At 49.4% G+C, this 14,246-nt stretch overlaps 2 protein-coding genes across 10 annotated transcripts in view; one reads left to right on the top strand and one right to left on the bottom strand.

The window, feature by feature from the left end:
* The window catches only part of LOC135912852 (nuclear receptor coactivator 3-like), a 676,617-nt gene that overhangs the window by 258,567 nt on the left and 403,804 nt on the right, over nucleotides 1-14,246 (top strand). The gene's annotated exons all lie outside the window — the stretch shown is intronic.
* LOC139057752 (uncharacterized) lies at nucleotides 2,272-7,678 on the bottom strand. The gene is made up of 5 exons (XM_070536504.1): nucleotides 7,335-7,678; nucleotides 6,375-6,490; nucleotides 5,740-5,942; nucleotides 3,536-3,642; nucleotides 2,272-2,389 (listed from the first exon to the last, which is right to left on the bottom strand). The coding sequence occupies exons 1-5, from the start codon at nucleotides 7,676-7,678 to the stop codon at nucleotides 2,272-2,274; spliced, it is 888 nt and encodes a 295-aa protein (XP_070392605.1).

Raw genomic sequence — 14,246 nt, 5'->3', positions numbered from 1 at the left:
CGTGTGACGTGTTTTTTGGCAACGGGCCACAATATCGACTGGGATCGCTCGAGAATTATCGGCCAAGAAAGAAACCACAAATCGCGTCTGTATCTGGAGTCACTGGAGATACAAAAAACACGTCACACGCTTAATCGAAATGAGGGGACCCTCCCCCCGTCATACACGCGCTGCTTACGTCACGTTCTAAAGCATACATAAGCTTCCATGAACCTTCCGTCATACCATTGTGAACAAGGCTTCCGTAGCAAAGCCGAAACGTCTTTTAGATTTTTTCATTTTTTAGCACTTCTATGTTGGTCGGTGTCCTTCGTTTTACTTCTTCAATGCTTCATCCCGACCAGACGGGCTTCCGTCGAACCCTCGATTTATATGTGGACTGGTTCAGGGAACTCCAGCGACTGCGGCAGTGCCGAGAAATGTGCCCAATTCGATGGCAGTGAAAACAAATTGGCTTGTCGTCTGCAGTGCGCCATTCAGAGGGGTTGCGGAAATGTGGAGGGTAAGAAGGTGCGGGACGGGGTGGAATCGAAGATGCCGGGTGGGGATCAGGGCGATGGGCCGAGCAGATTGTGTGAATACCCATGTTGGCGAACTCCTGGCGGACAACTGCCTGGATCAGGGAAACAGTGACTGCAGGTGCATTGGAGGGGCTGGAGTCGAACGCAGCCGGATAGGCGGCCTCGATCTCACGCCGGACAATCCTGGTAACATCGCCAGTGTTGTTGGGACGAGGAGCGTCGGCACAGGAAGATGTCGCTGGGGTGTTGGGCAGACGGGCAAACTGTTGGTCGATACGGCGGCTTTTAGCGAATTCCAGGCGGCGGCACTCTTTTATAACTGCATCCACCGTCGCGACGTTGTTAAACACGAGCAAGTTGAAGGCGTCATCGGCAATGCCTTTGAGGATGTGGGAGACCTTGTCGGACTCAGTCATGTGTGCGTCAACTTTGCGGCATAGAGCCAAGACGTCCTGAATGTACGTGACGTAGGGCTCCGTTGACGTCTGCACACGACTGGAAAGCGCCTTCTGCGCGGCAAGTTGGTGACCGTAGGGGTTGCCGAACAAGTCTCGAAGCTTTTGCTTAAGCGAATCCCAACTGGTCAGCTCATCTTCGTGCGTCCGATACCAAACTCGAGGTGTGCCACCGAGGTAAAAGACGACGTTGGCGAGCATGATAGTTGGGTCCCACCGGTTATTGCGGCTGACGTGCTCGTAAAGGCTGATCCAGTCCTCGACGTCTTCCCCATCTTTTGCCGAGAATACGCCAGGATCACGGGGAGCGGAGAGGGTGATGTAGGTCGTCGAAGTGGCAGCAGGTGTCGGAGCCGGTGGAGTCGGGTTGGCGTCGCCGGGAGCCATGAAGGTAGGCTCGACGGACCGTCCACTGCGAAGCTCCGTGACGAGGTACAGGGAACGTCCACCTCCACCAAATATGTTACGTAGGAAGACACCGACGAAAAGCTATTTACAAGTATATTTACAAGGCAATACGCCGCAGTTGACCAAGAGGCAACAGCCCGCGCTAGCTTCCAATCGTCGTCTTCGTCTTCTTCCTGCGCGGCTCTTCGTCAGTGGGAATACTACCCCGTAGCATTATTTTTGCAGTAGGGGGCTCCTGCTTTCTGCAGGTTTTCAGATTCCTTTTGGCAGTGCCAACATACCTGGCAGAACTATACAGGGGAAGCCCTCTTCTAATTCGCTGGGTCAGCTCCTCAGCTAGCACAGCATTCCTATAGAAATTCAGTAGTGCTGGCAATATTTCCTGAGACCACATGGCCTCATCAAAGAAAATCCTTTCGACGTGTAAGGAGGATGCAATGGATGCTGCATTAGTCCACACAACGAAGTCGCACCAGCTAAGTCCTGTCACTGCCATTTGGCCCTGCAACTGGTAATAGTATTCGTGCTCCCTTTTCAATGTAATTTCATTACCTGTTGCCCTACAACAAAACTTTGGAGAAGCTGCAGCTTCTTCGATACTTTTTCCTTTGAAAGAAAACGGGCATTTAACTTCTAGCAGCCCCATGTCACTGCCCTCAAATACCAGTCTATCTGGGGATGCAGCAATAAAGGGATGCTCAGCATGCACGTGCAGGCCTGTATATCCCACAGTTATGGACTTATCCATGCAGGCCATTAGCTGTTCATATGCCTGAACGGCATCTGGCTCGTGCACATTTCCATAGTGCATGGCTTCAGTTTTATAGCTCCGCGGGTAAAGTATTTCTTTAACAATACTGTCAGGTTTCCGGCACCGCACAATTCTTTTAAACATTGAGGCAGTTAGCCGACCAATCCGCTCCATGTGCCAGGTTGGATTTGCAGCCTGTCCAATCGTCGACTCGAGAACAACTGCTCTGCTGTCCACCGAGAGGGCCTGTATAGCTGCAAAAAAAAACAGTATTGTTAATTTATAGGTTTAGAATCCGTTTTACAAGTCGTACAGCAAGCATTACATTGTATTAAAGCAATGAGAAGTAGCATGACGTCAACAAAGCATCACTTGTCATGGCAATGTTGAGCTATTTGGTGGGGATTCATCGTGGAAGGAAGGGGTGCAAACATGGACACAAGAGAACCAGACAACACAAACGCTGCAGATAGGAGCTAAGTGTACTAGAAATGAAGCTTAAAATGAGAGAAAGTTCAGCTAGTTGGTAGCGAATCGCACTAAAAGAAAGTAACGCATGCAAACATGGATACAAGAGAACCAAACTAAGTAAATGCCATGTTGTCTAGTTCTCTTGTTGGTGTTTGCACGCCTTACTTTCTTTTATGTTGAATCACTTGTCAGAAACTTAATACCATTAGGTTAGCTTTTATTTACTCCTACAAAGAAACCCCTACAGGCCTACTCAAAGAGGCTAAAGTACTTAGGTTGTGTCAAATGACACAACTGCATATTGCAACGATTAAAATGTAGGTAGATACTAATCTCCTACAAAATTGTACAGCTTACTTTCACAGTGACATAAGAATTTTTCTGCAGCTTGTAACTTGCATGTGCTCATTATGTTTTATTTTTTTTCGCTAATTATGCTGGTCAACATAGCTAAATCGTAGAGTTGGTTCAGTATTGCAAGTATTTAAACATGCCTAAAAACAAGAAGAGCAAGACAAATGTGCATGCTTTCAATTCCATGCTCTGCTAAAACACAGTCAACACATATATATGACAAATGCCGTGCATGAATCCAGGTGATGGACTCATGCTAAAGGTACATCCATTATACATTCACACAGTGCTTCACAAACATGCCATAGATGAAGCAGATATGTTTGAGGACCCTGTGGGTGCTCACACACATCGAGTTATGCGACAGCCCTGTAAAAGTTAAGAAACGACAAGACACTAAGTCTAAAACTGACTGCTGCATTATCTGCTGCTCAGTGGGATACTTGTGAAGGTGATGCCCAGAGACATAGGTGGGCATTCTTATATAAATGAGACAGCCTCAGAATGACACGTGCCAAGACAAAAAGTTGCGAAAAAAGTAATAAACAAGGAAGTGGACTTTCTTACCATCAAACCTCTCTTGTATGAGTCTTTGACAGGTCTCACTGTGGATGTCTTCAATGTCTGGGACCAGTGGAGTGTCTGAAGCTTCTGGTGCCACTTCACTGGGACTGTGTTCATCCTGGAATATAGTGCTTTACATTAGACAGCGCAGATAACATGCAAATGTTAGCTTAGTGACTACCTTGAATAGTAGTGCAGCTTGAAATATACGAAGCAGCATAGTAAAGATTTGAGGATTTTGTAAACAGGTCTTTGACAGCATCATATTGCGCCAGTGGTGAGAAGCGCAACAAAATAGGTTCAGATTGTGGTCTCATACCTGGCATGCCTTATTGCGCATGGTTGTTAAACAAGCAAACTAAGTATTGTACTTCTGAATCATTTTTCACATTTTATTTATTCGTACTCTAAATGCCTTCTTTCAGGGTGAGCAAAGAACAGTTTTGAAAGTAAGCAAACTACAAGCTTACTAGCATTAGGAAATTAAAAAAAAAAAACATTCAGATGCAGTGACATGAACTCGTGCTAACATGTGCTGTAAATCAAGAGCAAATGTAAATATGAAAGTGCAATAATGTGCATGTTGCAGAAGGGGATAGAAAAAACTCAAGCCATACGTAGAGGTAAACAGTAATCAATGCACATCAGATATGCCAACGCAAGATTTAAAATTCTTTAAAATTAGGTTCAGCAGCTCTGTGTAGAGAAGTTATTCCATTCAGCTATAAAGCATGGTATGAGAAATCAAGGGACACTTAATACACGTAACTAAGGAAACTATGTACAGATAATTTAATAAGACTTGCCCAGCATGCTATACTCACATGCTTTGCTGCATAAGTTGCAGGTGATTGGACAGTCTCGCATGATAATTATGTGAATCACATGTGGCTATAAGAAGTTATGAAGCAGGCACTGGGGAGTTCATCACCGACTTGATACCTACAGTATTACAGGAGGCGTCAAAGGTCTTGTCTTTTGTAAAGGCACACAGCATTTGAAAGCCCTTAAATGTATCACACTTTGGAATTCACAGTCCCTTACTGCTGTCATGGACAAGACACGCTATAGAATGGAAGTTGAACAGATGTTTGTGTCAGTTTAACAGTGTGCATGTGCATGAATGCTCTCGCATTATTTCAGTCATCACGAGATAGGTTCTGCCAGAATTTTTAAAATAACTTTGGCTTTAAAGAGGTTTAGTTGCCTCAATTAACCAAGACTTACATCACAGGTTTGCTGCATCATCTCATTGCTAAGCTTGCAGATTGTTTAGTGAGATAAAAAAATGGCTGTGGCTTAGCTAAGGTTAAGCCCAGGATGCGAAGCATACTAGCCTTTATTTTAGTTGTTGAACCACTGTTTAGCCTGGTGAACTGCTGTTGCTTGGCTATATTTGGTTCGGCTAGACGAAGAAACAACTCATGCGTTACTCTGCTTCGCCTTCAAGAGTGGAACGCGACAGCGTTCCCGTCGACCCGCCAAGGGATGTAAGACAATGGGCTACGGAGCAGCGACTACGCGCCCCGCATTGAACGCGGTGAGCGTCGAGCAACGCAGCGTTCGGCGCGGCAACGAAATGTGCGCCTGAGCAAGCGACGCACGCCTGAGCCTTAGAAACAGCTCGTTTCTAAGGCAACACCGCATTCACTAGAGGCGCTTTTGTACCGCTTTCAAGCATCGTACTCGTGGCTCAGTGGCAGCGTCTCCGTCTCACACTCCGGAGACCCTGGTTCGATTCCCACCCAGCCCACCTTGCAAGAGTTGAGCAAATCCACCTAGAAAATCAGTTTCTGTAGCACGCCGCAACCTTCGCTTCTCATTCCAACGAGCAGCTCTGCCTCCAGGAAGCATCTCACCTCGTGAGTGTCTAGCACAGGCAAGCGCAGCTGCTTATATACCGCTGCGAGCGACGGCGCGAGTTGGAGCCCCGTTTCACCTCTGTCGTGACGTCACGGTGTCACGTGGTATTGAAGGCGACACCGCCGCGCCTGAGGAGCTGGGTTGAGCTCTCGTAATATGCTTCGCATAAAACAAAGTCACCATATATAAACACTACTGACATTAGTGTTATACTGATGCAAACTGTACTTCGCATAAAAGCACAGTAAAAGGGGCTCTCAAACTGTTCCTGTCTGTCGTCACATGCTGATGGAACACTGCTAACTCTTATTTTAACAGATCACAAGCATGCAGAGTTAAGTGTAGCACTTACAAGTGATTCTCCTGAGTTTTCTTTGCTCATATAACGGAGAAGCAGGCAGTTTGCTGCCACCTTTTCGAGATCGGCAGCAAGCAGAGATGGGTCACTCGGTGAGAGCCCTGGCAGTGGATCAAACCGCCGCCTTTTCGCACCTTCATGTTTCCTTGTGTGAAAAGTGATGTCTTGCAGAGGCAGAGGTGGCTCATGCTTTTTGACTGAAAAAAAAAAGTTTTGTTTGTACAAGTACAATAACGAAATTTTAAGTGCTTCCTGTGATGTTTAGCCAACGACCACATCCATTGTAAGAAAATTAAATGTTGCAGTTTGGGATTATTTTTTCTCTATGCAGGTCTTGTAGTTAAGAATTTTTGAAGCGACACCAATATGTGTTCTTAATTAAAACCAGTAGCCTATATTTGTCCACATACCAATACTCATGTACGCTGTAAACAATGTAGCTGTGTGAATGAGTTGATATTCAACAGCTGCTACCACGAATGCAAACAATTTTACAACACGTTAAATGGTCAACACGGTGCCACAAAGAACCGTTTGCAGAAAGGGGCCGGAAGTGTGATCACAGATTTTTTAGGCACTTTTGCCGCCTCCTATGTTAACTAATGCTTGCTAAGTAGTAGCATTCTTACCTTGGGCAGGAACAATCCAAGCACATGGAACTTCCGTGCACGTTGCCGCATCCTTTTGCGCCAAGTGAATGGCATGAAGGATTAATCCAACAAAATGTTGGCATGTGCCGCTCAGGCTGCAAGAATAAAATGGAAGAGGAGATGAGTTTTCATGCTCAACAGGTATTCATCAAGGAAAAGATGGGATCAAGTGTTTATGAATTCGAAAGAACGGGTTTAAGTTCACGTCACTCAACGTGAAATACATGCGCCAATCTCAGACATGAGCCGCACACCACCACTCGCGCGTTGGCCTTGTAACACCATGTGCACACATTAACAGCACCATTGAACGATGCGATGCGGCTTGTCAGACAGCTATGCCGGCACGAAGTTAGGTACAACTAGCGGTTTTATAGTAAACAGCCAAACTTGGAAGTCATTCTCGTTATATGCCTCTAAATAGTGTACAGTCGCCCAAATCTTTAACTGGTGTGCGGGAGCGGCGACTTTTCCGTGCGTCAGCGCCGTTTGACGGGGCGAGGCTGGAAACAGCCTAGTAGACGATGGGCCCAGCTGAGCGCGCTTTGTCCGCATGCGCTTAGCCTCCCTCGCCCCGTCAAACGGCGCTGACGCACGGAAAAGTCGCCGCTCCCGCACACCAGTTAAAGATTTGGGCGACTGTACTGTGTGATACCGGCAATCCAAGGCTGTGTGCGGTCGCAGACAAGTATGCTGCACGACCGTGTTGATCGGTATACATGCAAATGCGCAAAAACAAGAACTCCCCGCTTTCTTCATTTACAGTATGTGTATTTGTTCAACATTTAAGCAACCGTACCTTTATATAAGCAAACAGCTAGCCCAAAATGGCAGGGCCGGTATAGTTATGAATTCCAAAATTTAACCCATCAGACTTCAATGTCCTGCACGCGGTTCATGCAGGTCGCGCTCCAGATGTAGAATAGAAAGCTTGCTCACCCTGCGGGGCAGAGGCAATGACCAGCCAGGATGGAGCCCGACGCCTTGGAAATCGCGGCGTGCACGATGTAATAGCCGCCTTTCATTGACGGTAGGCAGATACTACGCAAAAGTCCGCACGTGGATTCTGCTGACACGTCGTTGTACATGACGTTGCGCACGTATCCTTCTTCTTGGAACATCGTTCCTTTCATTTGCTGTCGCGCGAAGCGCGCTCCGCTCGACACCATGTGTTCTTCGAGCTGCGCTTCCGTGGGTATTTTGACGTTGCCGAAGCGCTTTTTCCAGCCGTTCGTCACACTGAAGAAACCTCCAGGTACAAAGCAGTCACCAGCGGGCTCCATGGCTAGCGGACGGCGACAAACTGTGCGCACACGTTGTTGCGGTTTTCACTCGCACGCTGCTTGCTTGCATACGTGTCTCGCGTGCGGCGGCTGTCTGTCGCGGCGAGAGCGGCGCCTGCCAAATCGTTTCTCGTGGCCACCGCACAGTGGCGCCACAATGCATCGCAAAAGGCGGATTGTCCGAGCGCTTACTTCTCTCTGCGATATTGCCATCCTGACTTGCAAGCGCCATGACAAAGGTGGATGGGGGGATTGCTGCCAGGGCTTCACGGTGTATTACAGTCGTCTTGCTTCGGGACCCACGTTACCTGGAACAGCGCCGGGCTCTCGCTACACTTTCGGGAAGAGACAAGCAGTGAATAGCTCCACCTGCGGCGCACGAGGTGGGGGACGCCAACTCGTTTGCACGTGCCGCGCCTCGGGAACGGGGTAGATGTGCTTCTGCGCTCCTTAATTAGCTGTGGCGTGATTCGATGTGGTCTGGTGAACTCGAAGGAGGCTCAGGAAAAGGTCCCGTATCTAACAGTACAGCTACTTCTTTCGCTTTAAGGAAAATAATGAATTCAGGGCAGAGAAGGGGGCATCGTTAGCGACCGGCATTTTCGATTCTGTCCGTGAAGCGTCTTCGCAAACTATAGGCGAAAAGATTAATTACTGACTCGCCATGGTTGGTTACTGACTATGGTGTTGACCTGCTAAGCACGAGGTCGCGGGACGAATCCCGGCCACGGCGGCCGCATTTCGATGGGGGCAGAATGCGAAAGCACCCGTGTGCTTGTTAGATTTAGGCGCACGTTAAAGAATCACCAGGTGGCCCAGATTCCTGGAGTCCCCTGCACTACGGCGTGCCTCGTAGTGAAATCGTGGTTTTGGCACGTAAAACCCCAAAATTCTTAAAGATAAGTTACACTTTCATAACGAGCGCTCAGTAGTCTTTTTGTATATTTACAATTCCTAGCTCGTTGCCTTAATTTATTCGCATGAGCTCGACGGTCCACATGCCTAAGCGCCCGCCTCACTTATTGCAAACAAAGGGATGCGCAATTTCCTACGCAACTATGTTTACGGATACTGCGAACGCTTACTCCGGGATCTTATAGGTTTAGCTGGCAGCGATGCTGGCTTTCCTGAGCCTTGAAGCGTCGAGTGTGACAGCTCGAGGCCTGCGTCACCGCCCGGCGACCATCTTGTCGCTCACTAAGTGCATGCTTTGGAAACTTTTTGGCAAAGGCTGCACGTACGCAGTAAAAAAAAAAGAATTACAAGATTAGCTGTGAGATAAACCAGCACCGTTGACGGTGTTACAATTTTGTTTAGTGTGTTTTCTCCTAATGCGTTAATAAGGAAAGACGACATTGCTGTTGGTATACTCTGTTGCCTAACTCAGTGTTTGAAGAAGTCGGTTTCGCCCGCAAGGCGAAGCGTCGAATTCTGGAATGAGGACGCCTCTCCAAAGCTGCATTTACCTAATAAAAATGTTTATTCTCTCTCACTCTCTTGCGATTTAGTGCACACCTGTACGAAGTAAGGATAGCAGTCTTATCTGCCGTATAAACTTGGGAACATTCGCTTATTAACTGAATTAACGAGCATGTGGTGTCAGCGCGCACGAGCAAATATGAACACATCACACCCGATGAGCGCGGACACTCGCCGTCAAAGCGCTGGCAGGCGCTGGTGTGAGCAACGCGGAAGCAGCAGCGAGCGAAGTGACCTTCGTGCGGTCTATCTGCCTTCAACGCAAGAGCAGCCAACACAAAACGCGCACAAAGGTGTGAGCCGCTTGCAGATCGATTTCGAGATAACCGCGCGGGGCCGTACGCAGTACACGCGCGTACACGCTTGTTGGCGGAGCCGACTCTGTCCCCCCCCCCACCTCCTCTCTCCCTTGCTGCCTTCCCGCTTGCCCCCATATTGGCGGCGAGGAGTTACGGAGTCGCCATCTAGCGGAAGCGCCTCGCTGGCGTAGTATGAGGGATCACGCGGCGCGCTCCTCATAGGTTTTGCTGTCAGCGCTGACTGAAAACACCACGCGCGAGCTCTCCCGGACATTTCTGTAAACACTTTCGAAACGAGAGAAGTTTTTTACTGTCTAAATAATAATCTTGGGCAAACTGAAAGCACACAATCGTTTACAGACGCTATCTCTTTACCAGTGAACGCCACTGCGCGCGGTAGCTGCGATGGAGTCTCCCGAACCGGCTTCTTGCGTGAAAGGTAGGTAAACGCTGAGAGCAAGCTATGTGAAATAAGGTCTTATAGTGTTTGTATAACTAAATGACAGAAACGAAGCCTCAATGCAGTGATCACGTAGATTCGCAGCGACCGACTGCGTGTCCACATGCTTGTCCGCGCACTGTTTCGCTTTCTCCGCGCGCGCGTTTTCGCACCGTGCCATGAGCTTTAGGCCGCAGAATATGAGCATTTGACAGTAAACAAGCAACCATTGTTGCGTGGGCGCTATCAGAGCTGTTCAAAAATAATTTCATTGTAGAGACTTCGACGCCTACGGGGACTGTGATATGCCGTCACGACGATTAAATCTTTTTTTTTTCTTCTAAATTCTTTGACCTTTCAATATTATTTCTCGAGTTGCGTCGCACTGTATATTTATCGCTGTTCTCAGCATGCAATTTCCCGCTGCTCCTTTTTTGTAATCCAGTGCATTAATTCATAACACAAACATGACCATATGCCATGCTTTTTTTAAATGTGCTTCTTACCGTTGCCTTTCCACTCCACTGAACTTGCCGGTATCTATAGCATCGAGAAGTTCATAGACCAAACCGTCATGACATTAGTCGGGCAGCGGTCTCGGGCGAGCGTCTCAGTGCGCGTTTTCCGAACATTGCAGACCCGGCGCCGTAGCAGAAATCTTCCTCGCGTCTGTGCTTGCTGCATACCCGAGTTGTAGCCGATGACTGTTTGCCGGTTTTATGTTTCGCGAGCCAAGCTTCACGCAGCTTCTTGTCCTGCGGCTACGTGTGAATAAGGCTGACACCGGCCTCCGTTGCGTGCGTTCGGCCCTGCGGCACCGAGCAGTAGCCTACCATGTTGCGCGCCTTCAAAGGCAGCCACTACCTATTGTAGTGCTTTCAAGCGTTGTAAAGGAGACACTCGAAGCGGGAAAGTTTCGCCACTAAATGAGGACCGCAGCGTACGAGGGAATTTAAACTCGTTTTCAGCTCGCTTCGGCGCTCCCGAAGCAGCCGACGCGGCCGCTATGTCCACGTGATCCCTCCTAGCACGTCACCCCGACGGTGGCGCCAGCTTTTCCAGTGGTGGAGCTCGAGGCCAATATGGCGCGTGAGATTGAGCTGCGATCGTCACTTCCCCTTGCGCCGATCGCGAAATACGCAGTGGTTGCCGGAGCACAACGCCGCCCCCTTCCTCCCTCCCATCCCCCTACGGCCTTTCGCGCGGCGCAAAACGACGCGGTTGCTCCTCGCTTTCTTCGTTCGCGTGCGCCTTTTGAGCCGCGAACGTCGGCTTCCCTCGCGTGCTTTCCCTCGCATGTACAGCATAGGACGCGTGGCGACGGTGTTATCGCCCTTGGACTTTACACGGAACGTCGCGGCGACTGCAAAAATGCGCTCGGACTGTCCGTATAATTGCTACCGCAATAACATGTTGGTATGGCGCTGCGCGAATCACGAATCTATCCGTTTCTCCGCGCCCGACTCGGGCGACAAACCATATCCTAATGTCCCGCGCCGGCGAACGAGGCACTGCTCTCGAGGAAGCTGACATTCCACCTCCATACACGTGCTCATCGATTCCACCCACAGATAGGGGAGCCCCCGCTGTTGTGCACTGCCGAGCTGGTTTTCGTTTCCTGAGTTTCTGCCTTATTTTTTTAGCTTCCCCCTCAGCTGAGCGACATTTGCACTCAGCGACACACTTGAGGCGGGAAAAACCAGTTGGTGAAGTAGTTTCCGCCAGCCAGCCAGCTCCCGCGCTCTTGATTCTCCGCGCCGGCTATCGTTTCGAGCACAGTTCAAAGTGGCAGCTTGCCCTATAGTTAGAGCTCATTCCTCCCAACGTTGACCTAAAAGGAAAAAAAAATAAAGAGGAAAAACGAAAGCTCTTGGCTTGCTCTGCGTAAGAATTCCCGGGACACAAATGAAAAGCCCCGTCGTGCGACGCTACGTGCTGGCGACGCAGTCGTGCTGGCCTGTAATCCGCGGCAACCGCTCGGCTTGTCCTTCGTTATCGTTAAGCAGGCTTTAGTCTTGCAGATTGCCGACCTTCTAAATTAAAGGCGCGCTTTCTCGTTGCCGCTGCAGTTGGGTTTTCCCGAGGACTGGAAAAGCGAAACATTTTGTTTTCGGCCGCGTCCAGCGGGCGGCCTTTGGTGGTTTAAGCGAGCATCTTAAACCCTACATGAAATATGGCTCAATTTGGCATGCTTAGCTCAAGCAGCGGTGCACTAACCCAGCGAGGTCGATACCGCCAGTGCACACCGAGGTACTTAGAGCAACGTAAGGTTTCTTATACTGCATTTTATCATGATTTTTTGAAGCGTTATGAAGCCTTGCGTGCACATGGGAGTACTGTTCTTACCGTTTCAGCTTGCACGGTTTCTTGGCCGTCTGCAAGCTCGCAGAGCTGCCAGATGTGCCAGCATCGTGTAGGTGCATGCTGCACGCTTCGTATATTTGTTGCCTGCGGTCACCCTGCTCTCCAATGCACCAATTTCAAATGGGTCCCATGATGCTTCCTCGAAGGACTGCCCCAAAATGAAGAAGGAAAAGGCGATCTTGAATCAGATGACGAGAGCCCATTCGTCTCGTCGGGAAGCTGTTGCGGCCATTAGAAAGCGACGCTCCCGACGCCGCCGGACTTCAAAGAACGATGATAACTCTATGAAGAGTGCGCCCCATCCGACAACAGCTCCTCCTCTGCCCCCTAGGCCTGAGGCAATCCAATCTAATTCTGACGCGGCCATGGCGGAGAACAATACAACTTGGTCCTCACTACTACAGCAACAGCCAAAGCCAGAACAACAGCGGAAGTCACAACCGAGGCCACAGCTCATGCCGCAGCCGATGCCACAGTCGGTGGTACAGCCGATGCCACAACCGGAGGCGATGCCGCTGCAGCTGATGCCACAGCTGGAGCCGGATCCACGTCAAGTGATACAGCTGCGCACGGCTGCAGAGCGAACAGCACGCGTTCCTGACAAATTGCCCGAAGAAGACCGGTGTTAAGAATGGCGGGCTGCAAAGCAAGATTGCCACCTTGCCACCCGATTACGACAAGGGGTGCAAGACGCGCATTCCGCACCCTCTCCGTCACTGCAGCTAGGAGGCGTTCGAAGAAGCGACCTCTGTGCTGAAAACCCGCTTCCTTCCTCCAGCCCCATCGACATTGTGACGGGACGAGTTCGGTGTGTGAACAATGGTTTCGGAGTTCCCCAACGTGGACCTGATTTGACACGCATGGACAAGCTGCCGCGGGAACAACGTATTTTGGGGCTTCTCACGCTTCGGCATGACGCAAAACAACGACCGACCCTCGATCGGCACCGATAGTTCCCGGAACGGCACCCCTCCAACGCCGTCGTTTGGGCATCGGAATGTGTGTGCCTTTGTGTCTGTAAACTGATCTGCAGAGCAGCGGCGAGTTGGTGTTGAGTAAACGAACAGTCGCCGCCTCGTATGGCCGGCGGATCGAGTGTATAAAAACTGTGGTTGTGCGAATGCTGAGCACACTTCTCTTGAGCAGTCATGTTAGACTGATTCACTTCTCTCATGCAGTCATGTTGGACTGAAACTCTTTTTCTCAAGCAGTCATGTTAGACTGATTTAATTTCTGTAAATAAACCCTTTTTCCTCGTTCTCGATGAGAAGCAGTTCTTCACTTCATCAACGATCTTAGCGTAAATAACTTGGACGACGGCATGGGCCAGCTACCTTCGAATTCATGCCGTAATCCAATCTTGGCAAAGGACCACGGGCGATGGGATTGAGCCCCCAATCCTGACACCGGCAAGTCGTTATGATGCTCCGGTCTCTGATGAATACCCTTCGAATGCTCTTAAATAACCTGCACACTCCGTCAGCGCGAAGTGCAATACAAGTGCTGGATGCTCTCAATTCAGTACTTGCAAATCTTGAGTAAGCATCATGGCTCACCGGCATAATTATATTCGCACAAAAGTCAGAACGGCTGGGATTTAGCTTTAAAATATACTGCCACGCACTGCAACGTACTGCTGACGCCCACCGGATCCTTGGTCTTCAGTGGTGACTTCAACGTATCACCAGCTATGAGCCACCAAGATTGACGGCAGCCTAACGTATCGATGGAGCACTTGCTTTGACTTGACTGATTTCCACGCACTTTGCTGCGTGCACAGGCAGTGTTCCCTCCATCCCGCTTTCCTCTTTCTGTTCCCCATTTGCCTTCCCCCAGTGTAGGGTAGCAAACCGGACGTTCGTCTGGTTGACCTCCCTGCCTTTCCTCTCTTTGCTCTCTCTCTCTCTCTCTTGTTTTCTTTGTTCTTGCTCTAAATCTAGCAACTTCCGTGTTGCATATCTTGATTTACGTGGTATGAAACGTTAGA

Source organism: Dermacentor albipictus, chromosome 3 (genome assembly GCF_038994185.2).
Source record: "Dermacentor albipictus isolate Rhodes 1998 colony chromosome 3, USDA_Dalb.pri_finalv2, whole genome shotgun sequence".
Lineage (NCBI taxonomy): Eukaryota > Metazoa > Arthropoda > Arachnida > Ixodida > Ixodidae > Dermacentor > Dermacentor albipictus.
The sequence above is the reverse complement of the archived record's forward strand: the minus strand, read 5'-3'. Positions and strand labels throughout refer to the sequence as shown.

What these genes read in the sequence shown, in the direction of transcription:
- LOC139057752 (XM_070536504.1), bottom strand. Translation starts at nt 7,678, where the DNA reads ATGGAGCCCGCTGGTGACTGCTTTGTACCTGGAGGTTTCTTCAGTGTG. An exon ending in TTGGATTGTTCCTGCCCAAG is followed by an intron (nt 5,943 to 6,374) that starts GTAAGAATGCTA and finishes TTTTTTTTTCAG; the next exon opens with TCAAAAAGCATGAGCCACCT. An exon ending in CAAAGACTCATACAAGAGAG is followed by an intron (nt 2,390 to 3,535) that starts GTTTGATGGTAA and finishes TTTTTTTTGCAG; the next exon opens with CTATACAGGCCCTCTCGGTG.